Below are 22,423 nucleotides of genomic sequence, written 5' to 3'. Positions count from 1 at the left end.
CAGTCAAGTGTTTCTGAAGAGCAGTCTGATTTCGGTCTACTGTAGCGTGTCCACAAATGCGTCAAACTCGTCAATGTTCTTCTCATAGATGGCCAGTTTCTCTGGCAGAGAGTCCTGCAAAACAAATATATCATTGTAATTCCATTTCGTTACAAAACAACACAGCAAGCACAGGAAATCATTCCAAGAGGCACAAATTGAGTTGCTGAGTATACACTATTCATCAAATGCTTCTTCCAAAATCAAAGATGAGTCTTTCTGGATTACAAACAGCCCTCATACTCAAACCAAAGGTTTTCGATCGTGCAGCATCACTCTGGAGAACACACTTCCACAGCCCAATGCTGTCTCTCTCTAACTGATGCTTGGCATTGATCATGATGACCTCATGGTGAAGCTCATGTGCATCTGCTCCACAGTGTCTTATTCTATTGGCAAAGCTTTTCTACAAGCTGATTGTACAAGCTGTCTTTGCTCCAATTATCAGCAATGGGTGCACCTTAATTTAGCTGAATTAGAGGTGGTGTCTGGGTAGTTTTGGATAAAAGTGAGTGAGCAAGTACAGGTGCATCTAAATAAATTAGAATATCATCGAAAAGTTAATTTATTTCAGTAATTCCATTCAAAAAGTGAGACTCGTATATACTCGATTCATTACTCACAGAGTGATCTATTTCAAGCGTTTATTTCTTTTAATGTTGATGATTATGGCCTACAGCCAATGAAAGCCCAAAAGTCAGCATCTCAGAAAATTACATTATATAAGACCAATTTAAAAAATGATTTTTAATATGTAAATGTTGGCCTACTGAAAAGTATGTACAGTATATGCACTCAATACTTGGTCAGGGCACCTTTTGCATGAATTACTGCATCAATGCGGTGTGGCATTGAGGCAATCAGCCTGTGACACTGTTGAGGTGTTATGGAAGCCCAGGTTGCTTTGATAGCGGCCTTCAGCTCGTCTGCATTGTTGTGTCTCTCATCTTCCTCTTGACAATACCCCAGAGATTCTCTATGGGGTTTAGGTCAGGTGAGTTTGCTGGCCAATCAAGCACAGTGATACTGTGGTTATTAAACCAGGTTTTGGTACTTTTGGGAGTGTGGGCAGGTGCCAAGTCCTGCTGGAAAATATAATCCGCATCTCCATAAAGCTTGTCAGCAGAGGGAAGCATCAAGTGCTCTAAAATGTCCTGGTAGATGGCTGCGCTGACTTTGGACTTGATATAACACAGTGGACCAACACCAGCAGATGACATGGCTCCCCAAACCATCACTGATTGTGGAAACTTCACACTAGACCTCAAGCAGCTTGGATTGTGTGCCTCTTCACTCTTCCTCCAGACTCTGGGACCTTGATTTCCAAATGAAATGCAAAATTTACTTTCATCTAAAAACAGGACTTTGGACCACTGAGCAGCAGTCCAGTCCTTTTTCTCCTTGACCCAGGTAAGACGCTTCTGACGTTGTCTCTGGGTCATGAGTGGCCTGACACAAGGAATGTGACAGTTGTAGCCCATGTCCTGGATACGTCTGTGTGTGGTGGCTCTTGAAGCACTGACTCCAGCAGCAGTCCACTCCTTGTGAATCTCCCCCAAATTCTTGAATCGCCTTTTCTTGACAATCCTTTCAAGGCTGCGGTTATCCCTGTTGCTTGTGCACTTTTTTCTACCACACTTTTTCCTTCCACTCAACTTTCCATTTATATGCTTGGATACAGCACTCTATGAACAGCCAGCTTCTTTAGCAATGACCTAATGTGGCTTACCGTCTTTGTGGAGGGTTACAATGATTACTTTCTGGACATCTGTCAAGTCAGCAGTCTTCCCCATGATTGTATAGCCTACTGAACCAGACTGAGGAACCATTTAAAGGCTTAGGAAATCTTTGCAGGTGTTTTGTGTTGATTAGCTGAATAAAGTGAGACACCATGAGTCTACAATATTGAACTTTTTCACAATATTCTAATTTTCTGAGATACTGACTTTTGGGTTTTCATTGGCTGTAGGCTATAATCATCAACATTAAAAGAAATAAACGCTTGAAATAGATCACTCTGTGAGTAATGAATCTATATATGAGTTTCACTTTTTGAATGGAACTACTGAAATAAATTAACTTTTCGACGATATTCTAATTTATTGAGATGCACCTGTGAGCGATGTGAGCGAAAGTGAGAAAGTGTGTGTGTGTATGCATGCGTGTTAGTCTACAGGTTTCTAACCCTAATCCTCCTGCACGTTTTATTGTTTTTCCCAGCTCCCCACACATTCACTTCAAACTTGTTAATCAGCTATTTGGTTGGATTGGGTGTGTTGAGAGCAGGGGAAACGCTAAAATGTAGAGCACAGGGGGTACTAAGGACCAGGGTTGGGAACCACTGCTGCAGTCTACATTGCTCTCACAATAAATGGTTCACTCTCTTAGTCAAAGGTAACATCACTGTCAGTGATGCAAAAAACAAGCAACATTGTTAAAAATTCTACAGAGAGAATATGATCAGCTTATGGGTAGTGCTACTGAATTCTCACCAGGTCTTCAGCCATAGACTGTGCGCTGACGTCGATGGACAGGCTGGCAAGCTGGGGAGGGTTCTGAAACTCTCTATAAAAAGTACCCAGGTCCATTGGCAACAGATCATCCTTGGAGAATGCTGGCTTCTGCAATATAAATGCAAATCTAGTCACAAAAAGAACTGTTTATTAAAATAAACAAATAAAATCACTCAGAACAAAACCATACACTTCTATAGTTTTAATTCTGAGTGCTTCTTGACCAATGGAACTTTAATCTATTGGCATGGTTTATTTTGATCATAGGGGCACGCAATATACATTTACAAAGCAGACACTATGACCAACTTTAATAATGTCTATGTGCCAAAATGGCTCTCCTTTCAAAGTAAATCATATGGTCCTAATCTTGGGTAAAGCTTGTGTATTCTTTACGCCCACCAATCACAAGGTTTGACCAAAAGCAAACTAGCAAGTGACAACTAAACTAGCAGACGTAGCCTATTCCGTATCGGACTGAACAAACCTGATTCTTTGTGCTTGCATTACTGTGTAACTTTAGCTCTGCTTGAGTTCTGTAGCACTCAAAGTCAAAGTCAGTCAAGTGTGCTCATTAGAATATTAAGTCACACCCAGACAGTTGCCAGACTGAAATTTATGATCATATTTCTATCTTGTTTATTTAAACTTTGCTGGATGTTTCATATAACACTCAAGCTTGGTATCTTACAAACATTTTTTTATATATTACACTACATTCCCTGAGAACATGGATGGATGGATGGATGGATATGCTGAGGTTTCCACTCCTTGATCACATTTTTCCACTCAAAATTGAAGAGACGTTTTCTTTTGAAGAATCATTAAAAATAATAATAATAATAATAACAACAATAACAATAATATCTCTCAAAGGGCCGCATTTCTCCGGTTAAGCTATGGTCAGTGGGTGTTCTCTCTGATTTCTGTTCTGGCTTCTTAGGACGTGCTGGGTTCTATGCTGCTGTGCTTTTAACTTGTCCATCATTAGCTGTATAGAGTTAAACTTTTAGACTTTTAAAGTTTGCTTTACATTGATACTGTATATATTGTACACCTCCACACATTGAATATTGTGCTTTAAAATATATTCAAAAATGTTACCAAGAGACTAAAGAACACAAGGAATAGTATTCACAAAATATTCAGTCCTCGGAGTATTCAGCATCCACCTCCTTCAGATCAATTTAATGCTTGGAATTTGAAAATTGTAAGAAAGTCATATTCTGTGTGCTGTTTATAAAGAAAACTAAACTTCATGAATGAGTGGGTTTTCTGTAGTGAATACATACAAAGTCGACCATGACAAAGTCGTCTTGTGCTTGGCCCCCGCTTTGGCTGGAGCTCTGAGAGTGAAGGCTGCCCTGCAGCGGGGATGAGGGAGTCGGTGATGCTGGTGGATGCACCTGGACGCAGATAACATAACACATGAAACACTTTCAAGATGATACTACAGCTGAAATTGCATATTCTGCTTGATTTTCTGCTGTTGTATATTGAGTAGCCTTGAGCTACAGGCTACTATGGCCCAATCCCATTTCACCCCTCGCCCCTACCACTTCGTCCTTAGCCTTCCGTTTTGCGTGTTCACACCTACGGGCAGGGTGTCCAGATTTTTGTTGAGATAGAGGGCTAGGGTGAAGTCTTAGGGCTACATGGCCCTCCAAACGGAGGTTTTTTAGAGGCAAACTCCAAACGGAGTGTTATGAGAAAAAAAGAAAACCGAGCAAGATGGTTGTGTAAGCGACCAAAGAAACCTAAAAATGTGAGTATTTTCTCTGTTAAAAAATATGATAATCATTGTATTATCTTAGTTTTATTTCATTTTAATTTAGTATAGTCCTTTTCTTCATAACAAGCATTAAAAATGATTAGTAGTATACTGATGTCTCATTAGCTAGCTAGCCAGCTTAATTTCCCGCCAGAATGTAACTGCTGCTCCATTTAAGATGGAACAGGAAAATTCAAACGAGTAGCTGACTTCAGCTTCGTAACACTGAAGGTTTAGGGGTGGGTGATAATAAAAAAAATGTCGAATCCCTCCTCGTTTAAGGAATATGATTCCCTAAATGTAACTAAAGCCCAGCAGCAAGGTTGCTGAACTTCACCCTCCTCTGCTATCAATGTAGACTAGCAGGGTCACCTACGGAGCAGCGCTAGTAGCCTGTTAATGTAGTCATGTTCTTTTTAATTTGAGGAGAAGAGTAAAACTACTACCCCTTGTATCTCAGGTTACATTCGAAAACAAGGAGTAGGGGTAAGAACAAGAAATGGGATTTGGCCCAAAATTTCAAATCTGAAAGTTAATTTTCAAGCATATTTTCAGTAACTATGTCTAACAAATTAAATGACTGCAAAGGCTATATTTACTGATCCCACTGAAAATAGTGGAATGTGTGAAGCTGGGGTCACTGAGATTATATACTGAACACTAAACTCACGTTTTGATTTTTTCAGTCTCAAAACACAGAAGAATAATGTCTCTTTGCTTATCACATGGGTATGTTTTTGTGTGTGTGTTTTGTCAGGTCAGTCTCCTACCATGGGGTCATTCTCCTCCAGGTCATATGCTTTGGGAGCAAATGCAGCAAATGGCAAATCCAGACTGGCTGTTGTCACCTGGACAAACAGAAATTGGAAAATCATTACACTGTCTTCCTCTTGACCCATTCTATGTGTTTATTTGTGTGTGGGTTTGTGTACTCACCTGTGTTGTGGGTTTGTTGACGAAGGCTCCTACTTTCCTGGTGAAGGTTGTCTCCAGTGCATCTGAAGGGGATGCACTCTTCACCTCACTGCTCCTTGACAACACATCTGCATCACCACTACTCACACACCCACAACACCCACGCAAACAGTGAAAACATTCATTGCAGCAGTCAGCATAAGGCAGCATGATAGAATAGACTCCAAACTGTCCTCACCTGCTGCAGCTGGAGGGTGGAGGCTGGTGGTGCATGTCTGCAGTAGGGCAAGAAGGGGCACGCCCATGGTCAGCCTGAGTGCCATGACTGGGCTGAAGCAGCACCTGCGGGACTCCACCCTCTTTCCCTGGCACAGCCATCTATTGAGAGTAGGGATGTTAATAGTTAAGCGATTAACCGTTAACCGGAAAATACATAAATGTTCGACCCATGCTTTCAATTAAAAAGTTAACTTAATCTCTGATAAACAATTGACATTTGAACACTGTTTTTCATTCAACTTGAGGACCATTTTTTAAAATTGTATGCATGATGATGCAAGAACACAACTTCCACCAACTAAGAAGCAGTGGGCAAAAGTGGAACAATGTCAAATAACACAAGAGAGGTGTCTGCTGCTACAGATAGCAGAGGTAAGGTGGCTAGTGCAGAAATCACCCACCAGCAACAGGGAGACAAAGCCGACAAGAAAAATGCCATGATGTTTCTTCGGGAGGAACACTACTCATCCCAAGTTGGTAACTCTGAAACAAAGCTAGACAGCTATTTCAACGCTATCCCACAAAACTGGACATAAATCCTTCAATGGTGGAATGTCTACAGAGCACAATTACCAAGCCTAGTAACGTCAGTCAGATGTTACTTATGCAAGAGGAGGTATTCTCTGACGCTGGTCTGATTGTGAACAGACTGCGTATTAGACTGACCCCTCCACCTGTGGATATGTTGATATTTCTCAAAAAAATAAAATGACTAGGATATTTAGCCACATGACACAGTTCTAAGGTAGGCTACAGTGTTATGTTTGATGTTTTCATGGGTCATGTCTGTGTTTTTATGTTTGACGGTTAATTATTAATCACCTTCTAATAACGGTCAGTTATCGGTCAAAATCTGCCAAAATTTGCATCCCAGCAATAAAAAACTACCTACACCAGTTAGTGTCTTGCTCTTTTAGAAAGTGATCCTGTAATCAGTTAAACAAAGAAAAGCACTAAGTGAAATGATACAATGTAAATGTAAATGAATACAATGTAAATGATTTTAGTAATTACATTGTAGGCAATCTTTTTATGTGACAATTTTTTACCGCTGTGTTTTTAATACATTTGCACAGCATATAACATTTGCTATACGTAGCAAATGTCACAGCAGTATGACATTCTGGGGCAGATTTACATAAAGAGGTTCTAATTACAGACATCTTATAGGACTTTGCACCAGAGGTGGGGGCCAATTTAGCATATGACCTTTGCAATTGACATATGACCAGTGCAATATAATGAGGCTCAGTGGCAAGTGCATTTGGAAACTGTTTAATATTGTAAAATTTTGGTGCAAATTTAGAAAATTTTCAAGTGCATCCTGGTTGTTTGGTGAATGTCTCCTCTTTGCTACTTGCAACGTATCAAAGATTTTGACATTTCCGTCCAAGCGCGCACAAATGAATGAGTAGCGTTAGTAAAGCAGGGGTTGCACTACTAAAGAGATTTTCAATATGTGATTTCTACAGTCTTTTGAAAAAAAAAAAAAGGTTACATCTTAACACATTTGTAAAATACAACATTTCTCACTAAAATCGGGCTTGTGACGGCACAATACATTATGAATATTATATTTTGAACCTTTTACGTGCTGCTTTTAAAAGCTTTTCAAAAAAGTAACAATAGCGTGTCCCTCATTTATTTTAAGAGGCAAAACGAGGTGTGCGGAGTTGTATACAGTGCAACAAGTGAGATGAGAAGAGTACCAGTTTTGCGGTCATGATGCGAGGATCGTGCTGGCATCAGCTAATGAAATATCAGTTTTTGCTAAGTGAAAAATGGAGGAGCACATCCTGGTAATTTCCTGAGCTGTTTAACATTTTCATCGAAATATAGACACAGTTATTTTTATTCTGCTTTCAATGTTTTCACAATTCTTATTTTCATGTTTAAAAAAAGTGGCACAATTTATGCAGGAAGAAGCTACTATGAGCTGATACTGGCACTGGTGATCAAAATATTTAGCTCTTTAAAATTGGTATTAGTGCCAAAGCTTTCATGCTGGCTGGTCTTAGAGTTTATCCATATAACCAAACAAATTCTAGAATGTAAGAGTGCTTCTGAATATGTAAACAGAGCATTTGAAGCATCTGAATGTCTGGGGAAAAAAGTCCTTCTGCAAGAGCCCATATGGGCATGTGCTTAATCTTACTATAGTGCCAGAGTTGGTGATTTCCCCTGTATTTCTAAGAGTCCATGTGGATATGAATAGCCATTTTTACACTAATGTATGTGACCCGTGTAAGTGCTTGTGTATGTGTGTGTGTCAGCCTTGGTGTGGTACCTGGTGGGGGTGAGCAATGGCAGTGCAAGCTGCGGGATGACACACATCTACTGCACCCAGCGGGGGCGTCTGATATGACAGACGAGAAGTACATAGCTGAGAGAGAGAGACAAAGATATTCAGTCTAAATTATTATTGCCTACAATTGTACATATTCTTTATTTAATTATTATGACTTCTTTATACACCAGGTGATGTCATATTTAATGTGATTTGTTTGTTTACATCACAAAATAAAAGTTCAGACAACTCAATTCAGTATAATAAATAAATAGTTTAAAAAATTAGAATTGTGTCCAACTTACAAAATACGACAAACTTTGCTGCAAGTATAGCAAAAACCCTTAATATTTAATGATCTCTTTCATACAGAACATAATAGCAGAGGGGAGTGGAAAAATGAGGAACACACTAACAGAGTGAGGAGCAGACAAGAAGAATGCAGAAGCAGCGGAGGATGGACAAACCTTATTGTTTAATGGAAAGAACAAGCAGGAGATCAGAAGGAAATGCAGTTTCTATTACAGGCCCACATACCAGAGGTGGGTAACAACTAATTGCATTTACTCAGTTAAATATCCTTTCATTAAGTCTGGTTTTATGAGCGTTTTCAATTACTAAAATACTGTTTACTTATGCTCAAATACATTTATGATGAAGGAAATATACTTTATACTTGTTTACACCTCTGCAAGCTAAAAAGCTTAAGGCAAAGTAACATCATCTGTAAGAGATTTCTGGATATGATCATTTTAAATTGTTTCTTGGATCGCTACTATTAGGTTTTTAAGTTTTATTGTTTATTTTAAGTTTTAATGTCTTTATTGCTTCTTTTATTAAATTAACTGTTTTATTTGGGTGGGGTTTACACAGTTCTACCCACATCTGCTATGCAAACAACATATTCTCCCTGTTGGAACCCAACCTTGTGTCTCTAAAAAAGCAACTTTACAGAAAAAAAACATGCAAGTTAATGTAACAAAAGTCATTTGACCCAAAGTAAATGGCAGCTGGCGTTTTTAAATTGCATAAACAAATGAAAAATGAGGTGGTAAAGAAATATTTAGGTGTTTTTCAACCTAATCCCATGACTGCCTGTGGTAAATGGCCAAGTGACTGCAAAAGGCAGATAGGGATTAGGTTACAAAATATGGTAGCAATACCTTTAAACTTGCAATCAAGAACTGTGCTATGGCCTATTCAAAACTGCAAACAGAACTGCACAGAACATGGAAGTTGTAGGATACCACATCACAGCATAGGTATTTAGTACCTCAGCTGTACTTAGAAATTAGCTGACTGACGGTACAGCCTGTTCTACAGTCTTAAGTCATGCCAGTCTCCTGTGGCTTTGTTTATGAACTAAACCACTGGACCACTATTTTTAAGCATTCGTATGTCCTTCATGTTTTGTATCCTTAGTGTACATTTTGCCAAGCAAGTTACATATTTTATAGTGCCTCTCACATTTAGAATCACTTATTATAAGAGTTTTGTTAATTTTGTCAATTCTAATGTATACAATAGATTCAAGTAGAACAAACCAGGTGTCCCAAGGTTTTTAAGATGTTTTATTCAATATTTCAAGTGTTTTGAAAACAACACACACTTATCAAATCATAAATACTACACATTCATTATGCATTAATTATAATGTCTCAACAAAAAGTCTTCCCCGAGACTTGACTGCAACTTTGCAAATATGAGGCATTCTGAACATTAATTTTATTATACATTTATTGTTCTCTTAATCATTTTAGAATCATCATTCCAGACATGTCTAAAAATTTTCTTTTTAACTATTCTTTACCGTTTCCCACAAATAATTTGAAACATATAATGTTTAGCATAGAATATTTTGATATATTTATCTACAACAGAACTATTTTGTATTGCTTTATTTTAATTAAAAAAAGTCTTGTACTGACGGCCTTCTTAAGTGAAGAGGTTAAAAAAGGGACACTGAGCAGGAAAGAGCTGTCAGGCTACACACATACACACAACTGGTTGCAAACATACACATCTGAGGATTCTTCCCTGTTCACAACTGAGCTCTCCGTGCACAACCCACAACTGTGTTCTTTCTTAGCTACTGCTGCGAGGTTGGACAAGCTTCACAGAATGTTCGCAAGATCCCATTCAATCTAATGAGATCCAATCTAACGTTTCAAGTTGAAAATACTACAGTAACAAGCTAGACTCTGCTACTGTGGCTAATTACAACCAGGTCTGGGGTCTCTCTCTCTCTCTCTCTCTCTCTCTCTCTCTCTCTCTCTCTCACTCTCTCTCTCTCACACACACACACACACACACACACACACACACACACACACACACACACACACACACACACACACACTGCTGAAGACCTGTTAAGCTTGTCCAAATTTTCAACAGTTGTTAGTTGCCACGAAAAAAAACATGTTTGTGGGCTAAGCATAGATACTAGGGCCCAACTGATATAAACATTTTGGGACAGATACCAATAATAATTTTAAAAAAATTCCGATAACTGATGGCTGAAATCAACGTATGGCCAAAGGCTTACTCTTTTAGGTCTGGTGTTAAAAGGCTAAAAAATCCATTAAACTTTATTAAAATGTATAAAAATTAGCAGCACAAAAACCAGCAACAAGCAGAGGACTTTTTTTGAAAATGTGTTTTATTATTCAAAAAATGGCAGAGGAAAATGATTTTCATGTTGGATGAGTAACGGAGGCTGCTTCCTTAAATGTGAACTAAAACTACAGCTAACTGGCACAACACTGGAGGTTGATGAGGACTTCAGAAGGTGTTTTCTCCCCAGTGGATGAGGTTAGTTTGTCAGAGAAATATATTTCTACTGTTTCTGGACCTTGCTAACATAAGCTAAAGTAAATAGCCCAATTAGCAATAAAGCCGTCCGACATCTGCCTTCTCAGCCAAGTCCTTAACAACGTGCTTATGGCACTCATGTTTTGTATGAAGTGTAATATACATACTTATTATACATACTTACTTACTTACAAGTATGAGCAAAACTATAACATCTTACAGTCCTGTTAAAACATAAAAGCATTGTTTCATTGAATTGATAGTCTCTATATATTTTTTCTTCTTCCTGTGAGGAAATGGAAGTACCCAGCAAGTACCCAGTATTTAAACGTTGGCATAAATAGTTAAGAGTATCCGAACACATCCCTAACTCATTTCAGATAGATTTTAGTTTTATACTACGACAAATCTACTTACATTTAACGGATATGATTTTCAGTCATCAACTGTGAATTATGAAATCTGAGTATCTGTTCTTTGTGGTCACATTTCTTAAATAAACAGCAGAAACTCACATAAATATTGTAGCACTGATAACGAGGCAACCCAGAAGTCTTTGCAGTTTTAGCTTTAGTTGATGGTGTTTTTTTTTTTTTTAATCAGCTGTCGTCCCTGAAAAAGTTTTTTAGTACTATGTTGTTCTCATGCCAAACATTGGTTGGGTGGATTTTGTGTTTGATTGTATTGTCTGTGCAAATTTCTGTGCAAAATCATGGGTTTAAATACTGAAGCCATAAAGATGCTTTTATTGGTGGTATTTTCATTAATAATGATAAATCCGTGAGTCATCGATATCAAACAACCAATATATCAGTCGGGCTCTGACAGGTAAGTCAACTTGCCTGCATACTTTTGGGATTCTACCAACAGACTCACACAAACACATTTGCACGCACACACTCTTAGGACTCACTTGCTGTGAGAAGCCCAGCCCCATCATGGGGACCTTCAGAGTGGCCATCAGAGCAGGCTTAGGAGTCTTACTATGTGCTTGACTTACAGTGCACACACACTACTCGCACAAACAAACACACAGAGAAAGAGAAAAAGAAAAAGGAGACAGAGAACAGGAAGCAACAAGAGAAATGAAAACACTACCACAGGAACATGATGAGGAGAAAGTCAATCTGGTAGCTTGATAACAGAGAAGCTTATGAATCACTCTTGATTCAGGCTTTACTTAGTACTTCAGACATACATTTTTCTTTACGAATCGTACAGAGCTTTTATCTGCATGATATATGCATGATTGTTTATGAAGAAATTACATTAATGGAGGCAATTAAAGACCGAAACACACTAGATTTTTTCCAAACTGACATATATCGCCCTCTTTAGGACATTAGCTATGCAAACTGATCATAGCCCGCAGAAAAAGAAACATGTTTAGCTATCAAGATATCAGATTGCTTAGTGCAACATAAGAAAGAAAATATACTTAAGCAAATGCTGAAAAGTCAAAAAATACAGAGTGGAGTGTGGAGCTGATATGCACAGTGTATGGACTCAGGCTAAAGGTGAATTAACAGTGAAGGCAAAACAACAACTAAAGCATGGGATGCACTGAGAAACAGGGGTTGATAGATATTCAGGATGGCACAGAGTGGAATTTCAATAGTGAATCAGCTCTAAGATAACGCAGCATTACTCCTGCCTGTCTCAGGCTCTACCTGAGCAGGTAAGTGGCTGTGGTCTGCCTGTGAGGGAGGATGTCAGATGGGGGTTGGCTAGTGAAGAGGTGTATGATGTGTATGATACAATATTATAAATGATACCTGCACCACAATATAAGTCTGCTGTCATATGATGTACTGAGATCAAAAACTGTTCTATTGTATCTAATAAGATTTCCATTTTGTTTATCTCACTTCGGTTTTCTTACTGAAGAAAACAGAACTGTTAAGTAGACAAAGCCACATAAAAACTCTTAACATTTATATGTATAGTGTGCTGTAAAAATTAAAGTATCATGATATGTTTTCGCACTCTACACTCTCATGCAGAGCAATTCCAATTCCATTACTATCTCTCTTTTCTCCCACCCCTATGCGTGAGTATGTAGGGTGGTCTGAAAGCAAAACATGTTTATCTATGAAAGTTCATATGAGTGAGGAGTTTGTTTGGGTGCAAAGACAACAAGAGTGAAAGTGACTGTGCGAAAGTAGCAGGGTTAGGGCAGGCTTCTACCTGAGAAGGTGGAGAAGTGGAAAACGAGGTGGTGCAGACTTCCTGGGAGTCCTCCACACCGGCATAAGCTCCTCCCTCTTCCTCACCTGGAGCCCTGTGAGAGAGAAAGAAAGAGGGGAGAGAGAGAGAGAGAGAGAGAGAGAGAGAGAGAGAGATTTGCTTTACACCAAACTGTAGGACATAACCAATTCTGCTATAGCACCGTAATGTAATCCACCTGTAGTTGCAGGGGTGCATGATGGCTGTGTTGCTGAGGGGGCGCTCCACAAAGTGGTCAATGATAATGCCCATGATGGGGCCCGTCCTTTCAAACCGCCTGGGAAACAAAAATCCAACAACATATTTAGATTAAGAACTGAAACTCAAATTAGGTTTTTAATTGCATTTAACAGAAGTATTAATCCATAGCTGTCTCTAGGTATATCTATTAGGGGTGGGCTATACAATGATATGACACTGTTATTAGCATAATTTGTCACAATACACATTACAATAACCCAACAGAATGTCACAATAAATTAATTAAAAAAAGGTCAGAAGAGGCTCCCAAAGAAGTTTAGTAGAGGTGTAGATGTGCAAGATTTCTCTCTACTGGTGAGAAATCATGTGTTTAAATCCTGACAATGCCAGCAGTCCATGAGAGCATAATCGGCCCTTTGTTGTAGTGATGCACAGGATGTGAAATGCTAAATAAAGTGTATGGCATTTATTAAAAACGTGGCACTACTGTCTCTCTGGTGTTATGTGTCTGTTCCAACTTAGTAAACTTCAAAAAATATTATGATATATACTGGGTATTTTATTGCCCATCCTTAATATCTATGTATAGTATGGCAGGGAAAGTTTATACCTGGAAGACATCAAGGCAAGATTGGTGCGATATGCACAGGACAGGGTGAGGGTCCCTATGGGAGTCCCCACAATGCCTACACGTACTGTCTGGAAGCCTGAAGAGAGGTGTAGGAAGAGAGGAGAGGCAGAGAGAAAAAGAAAATTAAAATATGTTTTGCTGCGCTACATATCCTAGTTATAATCAAAGCCAAGGCAAATGCTGTGCACGGTCCTTAAAGTCTTACCTTCCCCAAGTCCTGATAGCTGCACATCTCCAAAATATATCCTGCCAAGAGAATGCCCAAATTAATGACCAGATCAGACTATGCTAATTAAAGACTTATATGACATAACACCACATTGTGAGTATACTGTTACATATTGCAATTTACTTTAATATATAATCACATTACTGAACCTTTGATGTGATCAGTTGCCTCAATTATTTTTGAACAAAACACTTTACATTTGTTGAATCAAGTGAATGCTATGATTAATCTAAACATACAAAGTTCGTGATTGGTCAGAATGCTCATAGGACATGACAAAACATTCTATGCTTGGTGAGAGGCTCATACGTCATATCAGACATTTAGCACAATCAGTATTGCGAAAGCTCATCTTACAATAATGATTAACAAAAAGATACACTGTGCAATCCAAATATCTGAACTGGGCTGCACCAATTTTGCTGAATGGGTACAAATTCCCACAAACACACTCAAATAGTGTGAAAAGCATTCCCAGAAGAATGGAGGCTGTTACAGCCGCAAAGAGGGGGCTCAAATCCAGTGGTCACGTGTCCACATACTTTTGGTGTTTCTAGCTTAGTTATCAATCTTTTTTTTCTTCTATGTGTTTTGGTGTGGTTTCCATTGGGTTCCCAAACATACCTGCTTAGGGGGAGGTATAAATGTTCATTTAAAACTAGTCCTGTGGTGCAACCTGTTTTGATTTGTACTTTACTCCTACTGCACTTTACCTTTAATTAGGTAATTTTCATTATACTTAAGCCATCTATTTTTAATTTCCTTTTTAAGTATTTCTATTTTGCTTCTATATATTTCGTACCTAACTATTGCATTTCTTAGCACTTTATTTTGTATGTTTTTTCATTAATTTAAGCACTTCTGCTTTTATTTATGTAAAGCACAATGAATTGTCTTTGTACTTTGCTATATACAATCCCATTTCGAAAAAAGTTGGGACGCTGTGCAGAATGTAAATAAAAACAGAATGCAATGATATGCAAATCATGTAAACTGTGTTTTTAAAGGAAAATATGCCCATATACATTTAAGCCCATGTTGACTTTGATGCCAAAAACACATTCCAAAAAAGTTGGGACAGGGGCATGTTTACCCCTGTGTTTCATCTTCTCTTCTTTTAACAACACTCTGTAAGCGTTTGTGAACTGAGGATGCTGACTGCTGTAGTTTTGAAAGTGAAATGTTTTTCCATTCTCGTTTAATATACGATTTCAGCTGCTCAACAGTTCGGGGTCTCTTTTGTTGTATTTTTCATTCCATAACGCGCCAAAGGTTTTCAGTGGTGACAGGTCTGGACTGCAGGCAGACCAGTTTAGTGCCCAGACTCTTTTACTATAGAGCCATGCTGCTGTAATACATGCAGAATGTGGTTTGGCATTGTCATGCTGAAATAAGCAATCCTTCCTTGAAAAAGATGTCATCTGGATGGCAGCATATGTTGCCAAAACATGTATATATCATTCAGCATTAATGGTGCCTTCATAGATGTGCACGTCACCTATGCCATGTGCACTAATGTACCCCTATACCATCATGAATACTGGCTTTACAACTGTGCACTGATAACAAGCTGAGTGGTCTTTAGCCCGGAGGACACAGCGTCCATGATTTCCAAAAAGAATTTCAAATGTTGATTTGTCAGACCACAGGACACTTTTCCGCACACCCTCAGTCAATTTTAAATGAGCTCGGGCCCAGAGAAGGTGGCAGCATTTGTGGATCCTGTTTATATTTGTTTTTTTTTGCATTTTAGAGTTTTAACTTGCATTTGTGGATGCAGCGACAAACTGTTTTTACAGACAGTGGTTTTCAGAAGTGTTTGTGAGCCCATGCAGTGATTTCCACTACAGAATCATGTCTGTTTTTAATGCAGTGCCACCTGAGGGCCCAAAGATCATGGCCAGCAAATACTGGTTTTTGGCCTTGTCCCTTGCATACAGCGATTTCTCTGGATTCTCTGAATCTTTTCATGTTATTATGTACCGTAGATAATGAAAAGCAAAAGTTCTTTGCTTTTATATGCTGAGAAACCTTATTCTTGAATTGTTGCACTATTTACTTGCACAGTCTTTCACAGAGAGGTGAACCCCTCTACATCTTTACTTCTGAAAGACTCAGCCTCTCTTGGATGCTCTTTTTATACCCAGTAAGTTACTGACCTGTTGGCAATTAACCACCAGGTGTGCATTACACAACTTTATCAGCCTTTTGTTACCCCCGTCACAACTTTTTTGAGACATGTTGTTGGCATCAAATTCAAAATGGGCATATATTTTTCAAATTCAATAAAATTTCTCAGTTTCAACATTTGATATGTTGTATCTGTACTATTTTCAATGAAAATTAGGGTTTAAATGATTTGCACATAATTGCATTTTGTTTTTGTTTACATTTTGCACAATGTCCCATCTTTTTGGGAAATGGGGTTGTAAATAAACTTGTCTTACCCTGATTTAGTAATGTGTAAAACTGAACTTGGTGTAAGAACGTATGTGGTAGCTTTAGTACCTGTACAGAATGACGTAATCATGGCCTTGCTTGCGTGAGAGTTTGTAAGCAGGAGTAACTCTTGTGATAGCCAGGAGAGATTTGAGCAACAGAGACAGGCGGGTATAAACCGTGTAGGACACTTTAATGTCTTTTTCACACCTGAAACAAAGCCATTTATTTCACAGTTAGTGTTCACTGTAACCAATGCTGCTAAGAGCCATATTAAAGTAAAATGACTTACTTTTCATTCATTTCCAGGCACCATGTTTCTAGCTCCATCGAATCACCCTGCATAAAGCAAAATTCTGTTAGATGCTGGGACATTACCATGTTTCAAACAAAATTTGTTTACTACTCCACCATGAAACGTATCAGTACGGTCCATGTCTTGCCTTTTTGTGTTCATATTAAATGAGGTCACTGTATACTGTCTACATGTCACTGATAAAACCAAGCATCTAACTGAAGTGGAACATGGAATTCATAAGGTGAAGGCCAGGTCAGCAAGGGAAAATGAGCATAGCTGAGGATAAAATATTACTTGCATTTTTAAATATTGCCAGTGCTACCAATTAAGTCATAAACCAGTTCCACAATATAAATATAAACTGTACCGTAAGTCCTTCTCAGCGTCTGTCAAAAACGAAAACTTCAGCTCTGAGATGAGCTTACCAACTTCAACATCTGAAGGTACTTGTCAAGGCATCACTTTATTATTAACCCAATCACTTTATTTGCCTGATATTAACTAGACATTCATTTTTATTGTTTGTTTGGATGTACTGAATTCTAATCTTAATGCTGAAGTGATCATCTGCGCTATGACACTTCATCCTGTATGAATCCGCAAATGGAAACCATTACATTACTAGATCCCTCTGGTAAATCTAATCCAGCTCGAACAGGGCTATATACTCTTAAAAATGCTAAAAAGGGCCATCAAATGCAGCAGAAGAGTTTGTCTGTTGTACAATGTTGGGGGTAGGCTTTACATGCAAAAATATCAACACTATATTATAATTAAAACCACCTTTATTAGAGAAATAAAAATGCCTTTTCCATTATAAGTCAGCTATTACTCTTTTCAAAACCTGTTATATTAATACAAACTGTTACAAATTAACTTCAGCATAAGTACCACTTTTGGTTTGTTAAGTAGCATTTCAATGGATGGCTCTTTAAATAATTAATTATTTTTGTAAATGAGAATCTTCCTAGAACCACCTGTAGAGGCCGAAAACAGTTCACAGAACTGGCTCACTTGTTTCTATAGTCAAAATTCTGGACCAGAGACTTCATCAAAGGCAAAAGTAGAAATTTCGGGACTGACCAAAACAATCTCACAATTTCTCACATAAAAAAAGATGTCTAAGTCACTATAACACCTGGACAGAAAACAACCTGGCTTGGAGACTGAAATGCACAACTGAATCTGAAGAAAGAAGTGCCTTTAAATACAACAGAAATAGGAGTTTTAAATACACTTTAACAGGGTGGTGTTTATATTCCACAATCATGTTTTACCACATCCAGAACACGAAAACTGATATTTAAGCAATAGAACAGGAGAGGGAGTGTGTTATCGCGAAACACAGAACCTCAAGTGTTCTATTGCTTTTATACAACAGTTAAATAAATAAAGGAGGAAATAAATACACTGGGCCATGAATGTGGCATTTAATATGTTTTAATGTTTGCAATTCCTTCCGCCAAATTATAGTTCCTTAACAAGCAGTTTGTTGCTACATCAGAGTAACTGATCACCTTATTAGGGAGTAGGCAATAACATTAAGCTGAGTCTGTACTTAACATTTAAAACACAATAAAACGTTTGAAACTTGAAGTTACTACGCTATAGTAATGACATGTGCATGCTCAGTAGGATCACTGGATGGGTAGGACAAAATGTTAGAACACCGGCAGTTCGTTCTCCAGCTCCTTACACAGACCAACTAATAGTTTCGGAATTTAGTGTAGTCTCATCTTCAGAGTCTGACTAAATCGGCTGTAGGTCAAATGTAATGTTAAAAGTATCCATTTTCTGTTTGTGCGCAAAGTAAGAAGTAAAAACGTTTAAATGGCTTGAGCGTCTCCTACAACTGTCAAAGTCGTTGCTTAGCAACAGCGTCTCAGTGAAGTGATACAGTGTTTGTAAAAAAACGTGATGTTATGGTGAAATAACAGCACAGTTAGAATGCTTCTCAACCAATCAGCTTGCGTGGCTGGAACTAACTGTTGTATAATATTGAATAACAGCCAGAAATAAAATTATCCCTAATATGGCCAACACTAAAGCCATATTTCCAAATGTTGAAAGGCAGCCAAAGGGAGCACAATTCAGCACTAGAGACAGCAGCCATCTGCCCTCCATTAGCACATGTACTTGAAACACTGAAACGTGCAGTGAGGAATGAGAGGCCTAATCACTTAGTGTGCTGGTCTATAATCACCACCACCTAGAAGCCCTGAGAAGTCATCTCCCAGCCATAGCATATTGTACAAGACCAAAGGACTGCCCAACGCAATGCATAATCATAACCATCTTTTCACGGTTGGTTTCTTAGCACTCAAGCGCTCCTACACTCCTCTATTTGATTGACGTTACTTCCCCATAAGCTCCTCTGGAGCTCAGGTGCTGGGGGATCTTTTGTTTTTACCTCAAGTACTTCTTGTACGTAGAAGCAGACTTTAGACCTAAAGAACTGAAGGGTTTCGTTCCAAAACACGAAACGCAAAATGCATTATAGACCACTTTCAAAAAATTTTTCATGATGTACAATCTTGGGGGTAGGCTTTACATGCAAAAATATCAATGCTATATTATAATTAAAACCATCTTTATTAGAGAAATAAAAATGCCTTTTCCATTATAAGTCAGCTGTTACTCTTTTCAAAACCTGTTATATCCCAAATTGTTACAAATTAATATATGGCATTTTGGAATGAAACTCTTCAATTAAAGCAGAAAAATGCCCAGGAAAACCCTTTTCACACCTGACATCAGTCTTGACAATGAGATGTCTAGCATTTTCATGCATCTCCAGTGACTACTGGTGATTTTGTGACTAGAGTAAAGGTACCAGGCTCATTTCCTATGCCAGTCTTTTGCTGCATTTGGTGTCAGACAAATATGATCCATGGGCCCTTTTTCATGTCTATAAGGCTTGTTACAAAATTTTAGACTGCAGGGACTGCTAATGCAACTTACAAACAAACAGGAGAGGAAACAGCCAATCTATGCAGCAGCTTTCTTCTCTGGTATGATGACACAGTTGATTATAGCAGTCTTTCACTGATGTCGTGTATGTACTGAGGTGTTTTAGAAATCACACTACAGATGTTATGTGGTCATAAGTGTCTCTGACCACCTCCAAAGGTAGCTTGGCTAAGTGGATCAGAGTGTGTCTCTGAGACGCACTAGACTCCCATTTAAACCCGTATTTAGTGCTGTCCACTTTTGATCGGCTCACTCAGGATGTATAAAATGCCAGGTGTGAATGAGGTGTTTATGTTTCAAGACTGAAGCAAACAGTTGTTCCTCAAGATTATAATGACCACTAAGCGATACTACAGATTCTTACTTGATTATCAGTAGTTTTAAGAAAAACAACTCTCTTGACTGCAGATAGGACCGATTAAAACTGCAGCTTTTAGGTAACAACTTGGCATGCTTTAGGCTGATATAAAAATTTGATAATTACCTTTTACAATATTCCAGTATTGTACTAAGAAAAATAGCACATGTACATGCATGTGGTGTTCTGAATGTCACTTTTTAATAGCAATAATGTGTTTTGCAAACGTATGTCTTCAAAAAGATGGCACAGTGGTCTTAATGGGTGTCATGTAATTGATTTCCCCTAGGGTTTTATTTTTTCATAGCTAGACAGCAATCGCATATTAAATGTGAAAGAACAGCACGGCAACATGTGAAGCTGCAAAGGTACGTTGTGAAAGCAGAGAGTTTGAAAAAAATCTCTGCTGAAACTGTAACTTTGTGTCTGTTGAATATTGGAATATACCTTATTACTGAACAGCAAACTACAAATGAGTATGTATTTTCCTTGCTCACAGCAATCAAATTTTGTTAAGACTAAACATCTTTACCACTTTCCTTTTGTTTCGCTGAGGCTGTCAAAATTACATGAAAAATATTAATTTAGTTAAACATGGGCTATTTTTCTTTCAAATAACAATGGGGGTCTAGGTGCTCCACTTGCTCAATTGCCAGGCACCTATGGGCTGAAAAATCCTATTCTGCTGCTGAATAAAGACTTACATATTACCTCTGAGGTTTTCAGGGAGATCTCTACACACATAGAACGCCCAATGCTGGGTAGCTGCCCAGCCAGAGCTTTCTTGGCTTCATGAGTCACCTCTGGGATGTCTTTAATTGCAAGAGTAAACTGAAAGAATAATGAAAATACACAGCCAATAACCAAATCAGAGATTTATATCCATAAAAACATCAGCAACGGTCACTCCTTAAGAAGATGAAACTTGTCTTACCCAGTCTGAGCCAGTGGGGGACGAAGATGAGCGAGTGCAGATCTTCTCACCCAGTCGAGCCTGAACAATCACCTGCACAGTCTATGGACAAACACGCAGAAATGAATAAGCTAAATTATCATCATATATTCTAATGACAGTAATGTTCTTTGTGACAATACAGCAATAACATATTTAAAATGTGGTCCATTGGTGAAAACTGTAAAATGATACCTTTAAGGCAAAAAATTTAATGAATTTGTCCAAGTCTTTTCTGTCCTGTGGGCTCAAATCGCTGTCCATTGTGACACAAGTCTGTGAGACACATGAACAGACACAAACATTGTCAGGAGAGCTACCATGGCAGGATTATTGCCATTTCCTCATTAGAAAGTACATTTTCAAGACTTTTCCAGATTGTTTAACTGTAACTTTTAATTTACGACTGTACCCCAGAACGAGGGTGTATAAAAGATATCCATTTGGAATATTCCATCAGCAGCATACTGGATTTATTTTAACAAAGGACTGACAAGCTGAAGTTGGTAACATTAAAAACTGAACTTCCTCAAGGAGAAATTTAGAGATGGTTGAGCTACCACACTGGCACACAAGTCATGATGTACTGTTGACTTATTTACTTACAATTATTGTAACAGGAGTGTTACTGCACAGATGAAAATTCAATTTTCTCAGACTTACTACTGCATATAACATTTAAAGCGTAATATCTACATTTTTTTCAAAACATTTTCTAGGTTCCATATTTTTTTCTAAGTCGTGGAATGGGTTATTTTAAATTCCATTACATCAACTTACTTTCCTGAATTTTCAGACCAAAGCCAAAGTCCTTCAATGGTTAATGGCAATAATATGCATATGAAAAAAATAGACTTGATCTAATTTAAATAACGGCATATATTTGCCTCTGGCCGTTATTTTTTTAACAGAGAAATGATTACAGAAACAGCCAACTGTTGACACGTCCTCCAGACCAAGCAATGATAAACGCATCCGCCACACAGCTACCCAACTAGCTAGCTAGCTACTTACAAATGATGGGCTTGAAGCAGCACCGTCACATTCACACGCTGGACTTACATTTGCGATCAACGCACGACAGCTTTTCTGACTAAAGAACAACACCAACAGAACTAACAGAACTGCACATGTTCGGTGTCTTTTTGATTTGCTGAGCCAAAACTTGAGTGAACAAAAGGCATTTATCTACGCAGCAGCTACGGCTAACGGCGACACGCATTTAACTGTTACTCACAGTTCATCCCACACGCCACACTCAGGGTTTACACTTTAGATGCGGTTAAAATGCCAAGGAAGAGAGCTTTAAAGCCAGCCAAAATGTTAAAATGCAGTCTTATGGACCACAAATATAATGGAACGAGTCAAGTCATCACAACGCCAAGCGTCTGTAGGTGCCCCATTTTTGTTTATTTTCTTCGGCAAGCTAGGTCAGTTCATGACGTGTTACAATAGGAAGACATGAATAGCAGCACATTCGTCATATTAAATGGCGAATGAG

General features: G+C 38.3%; 1 protein-coding gene across 2 annotated transcripts; it reads right to left on the bottom strand.

Moving 5' to 3' along the window:
* Position 1: 1 nt before the first annotated feature.
* atg13 (ATG13 autophagy related 13 homolog (S. cerevisiae)) lies at positions 2-22,364 on the bottom strand. Of its 2 annotated transcripts, XM_036584001.1 has the most exons (18): positions 22,160-22,364; positions 21,118-21,198; positions 20,905-20,985; positions 20,682-20,801; positions 16,637-16,683; positions 16,414-16,554; positions 13,882-13,922; positions 13,656-13,752; positions 13,023-13,121; positions 12,806-12,899; positions 11,532-11,630; positions 7,805-7,900; positions 5,477-5,616; positions 5,260-5,377; positions 5,094-5,171; positions 3,845-3,958; positions 2,532-2,660; positions 2-114 (listed from the first exon to the last, which is right to left on the bottom strand). In XM_036584001.1, exons 2-18 carry the CDS (start codon positions 21,184-21,186, stop codon positions 37-39), a joined length of 1,641 nt encoding a protein of 546 aa, XP_036439894.1. In that variant the 5' UTR covers positions 21,187-21,198; positions 22,160-22,364; the 3' UTR covers positions 2-36. The 2 variants fall into 2 exon arrangements, with proteins under 2 accessions (XP_036439894.1, XP_036439895.1); XM_036584002.1 differs by lacking the exon at positions 11,532-11,630.
* Between the last annotated feature and the right edge of the window lie 59 nt (positions 22,365-22,423).

Source organism: Colossoma macropomum, unplaced genomic scaffold, assembly GCF_904425465.1.
Source record: "Colossoma macropomum unplaced genomic scaffold, Colossoma_macropomum, whole genome shotgun sequence".
Lineage (NCBI taxonomy): Eukaryota > Metazoa > Chordata > Actinopteri > Characiformes > Serrasalmidae > Colossoma > Colossoma macropomum.
Note: the sequence above shows the minus strand (reverse complement) of the source record. Positions and strands in the feature narration are given on the sequence as shown.